The sequence below is a fragment of the Acanthisitta chloris genome, unplaced genomic scaffold (assembly GCF_000695815.1).
Source record: "Acanthisitta chloris isolate BGI_N310 unplaced genomic scaffold, ASM69581v1 scaffold3793, whole genome shotgun sequence".
Taxonomy (NCBI): Eukaryota; Metazoa; Chordata; class Aves; order Passeriformes; family Acanthisittidae; genus Acanthisitta; species Acanthisitta chloris.
In genome coordinates, this window is record NW_008666386.1 from 1 (window position 1) to 466 (window position 466).

Sequence of the window (466 nt, forward strand, 5' to 3'; positions counted from 1 at the left end):
CCTCGCCTGTCGCTGCGAGGAGTCCCCGCGGGAGAAAAATCGCATGGAAGGTTTGGGACATTGCAGGGAAATGATGCCCCACGCGGGACTCGCCGTGCCCACAGCTCCACCACCACCACCACCACCACCGGAGCAGCGTACGCGGAGCTGGCAGCAGCAGAGCCCCCCAGGCAATGCCCGTCGGGGGCGACTTCCAGCGCTGCTTTGGGCTATGGTTATCCCTTCGGTGGGGGCTACTACGGCTGCAGATTGTCCCACTCGCATGGAGTGAATTTGCAGCAGAAACCCTGCGCTTATCACCCAGGCGAAAAATACCCCGAGGCTGGAGGACCCCTGCCTGGTGAGGAGCTACCGTCGAGGGCTAAAGAATTCGCCTTTTATCCTGGTTTTCCAAGCTCCTACCAGGCTGTTCCTGGCTATTTGGACGTGTCGGTGGTCCCGGGGCTGGGGGCTCACCCTGAACCGA

At 61.8% G+C, this 466-nt stretch overlaps 1 protein-coding gene across 1 annotated transcript in view; it reads left to right on the forward strand.

Annotated features, from left to right (window-relative positions):
• Positions 1-43: 43 nt before the first annotated feature.
• LOC103799733 (homeobox protein Hox-C13-like) overlaps positions 44-466 on the forward strand; it is a 2,958-nt gene continuing 2,535 nt past the window's right edge. The window contains 2 exon segments of the mRNA XM_009072082.1: positions 44-121; positions 124-464. Coding sequence (XP_009070330.1) covers positions 44-121; positions 124-464 — 419 coding nt within the window.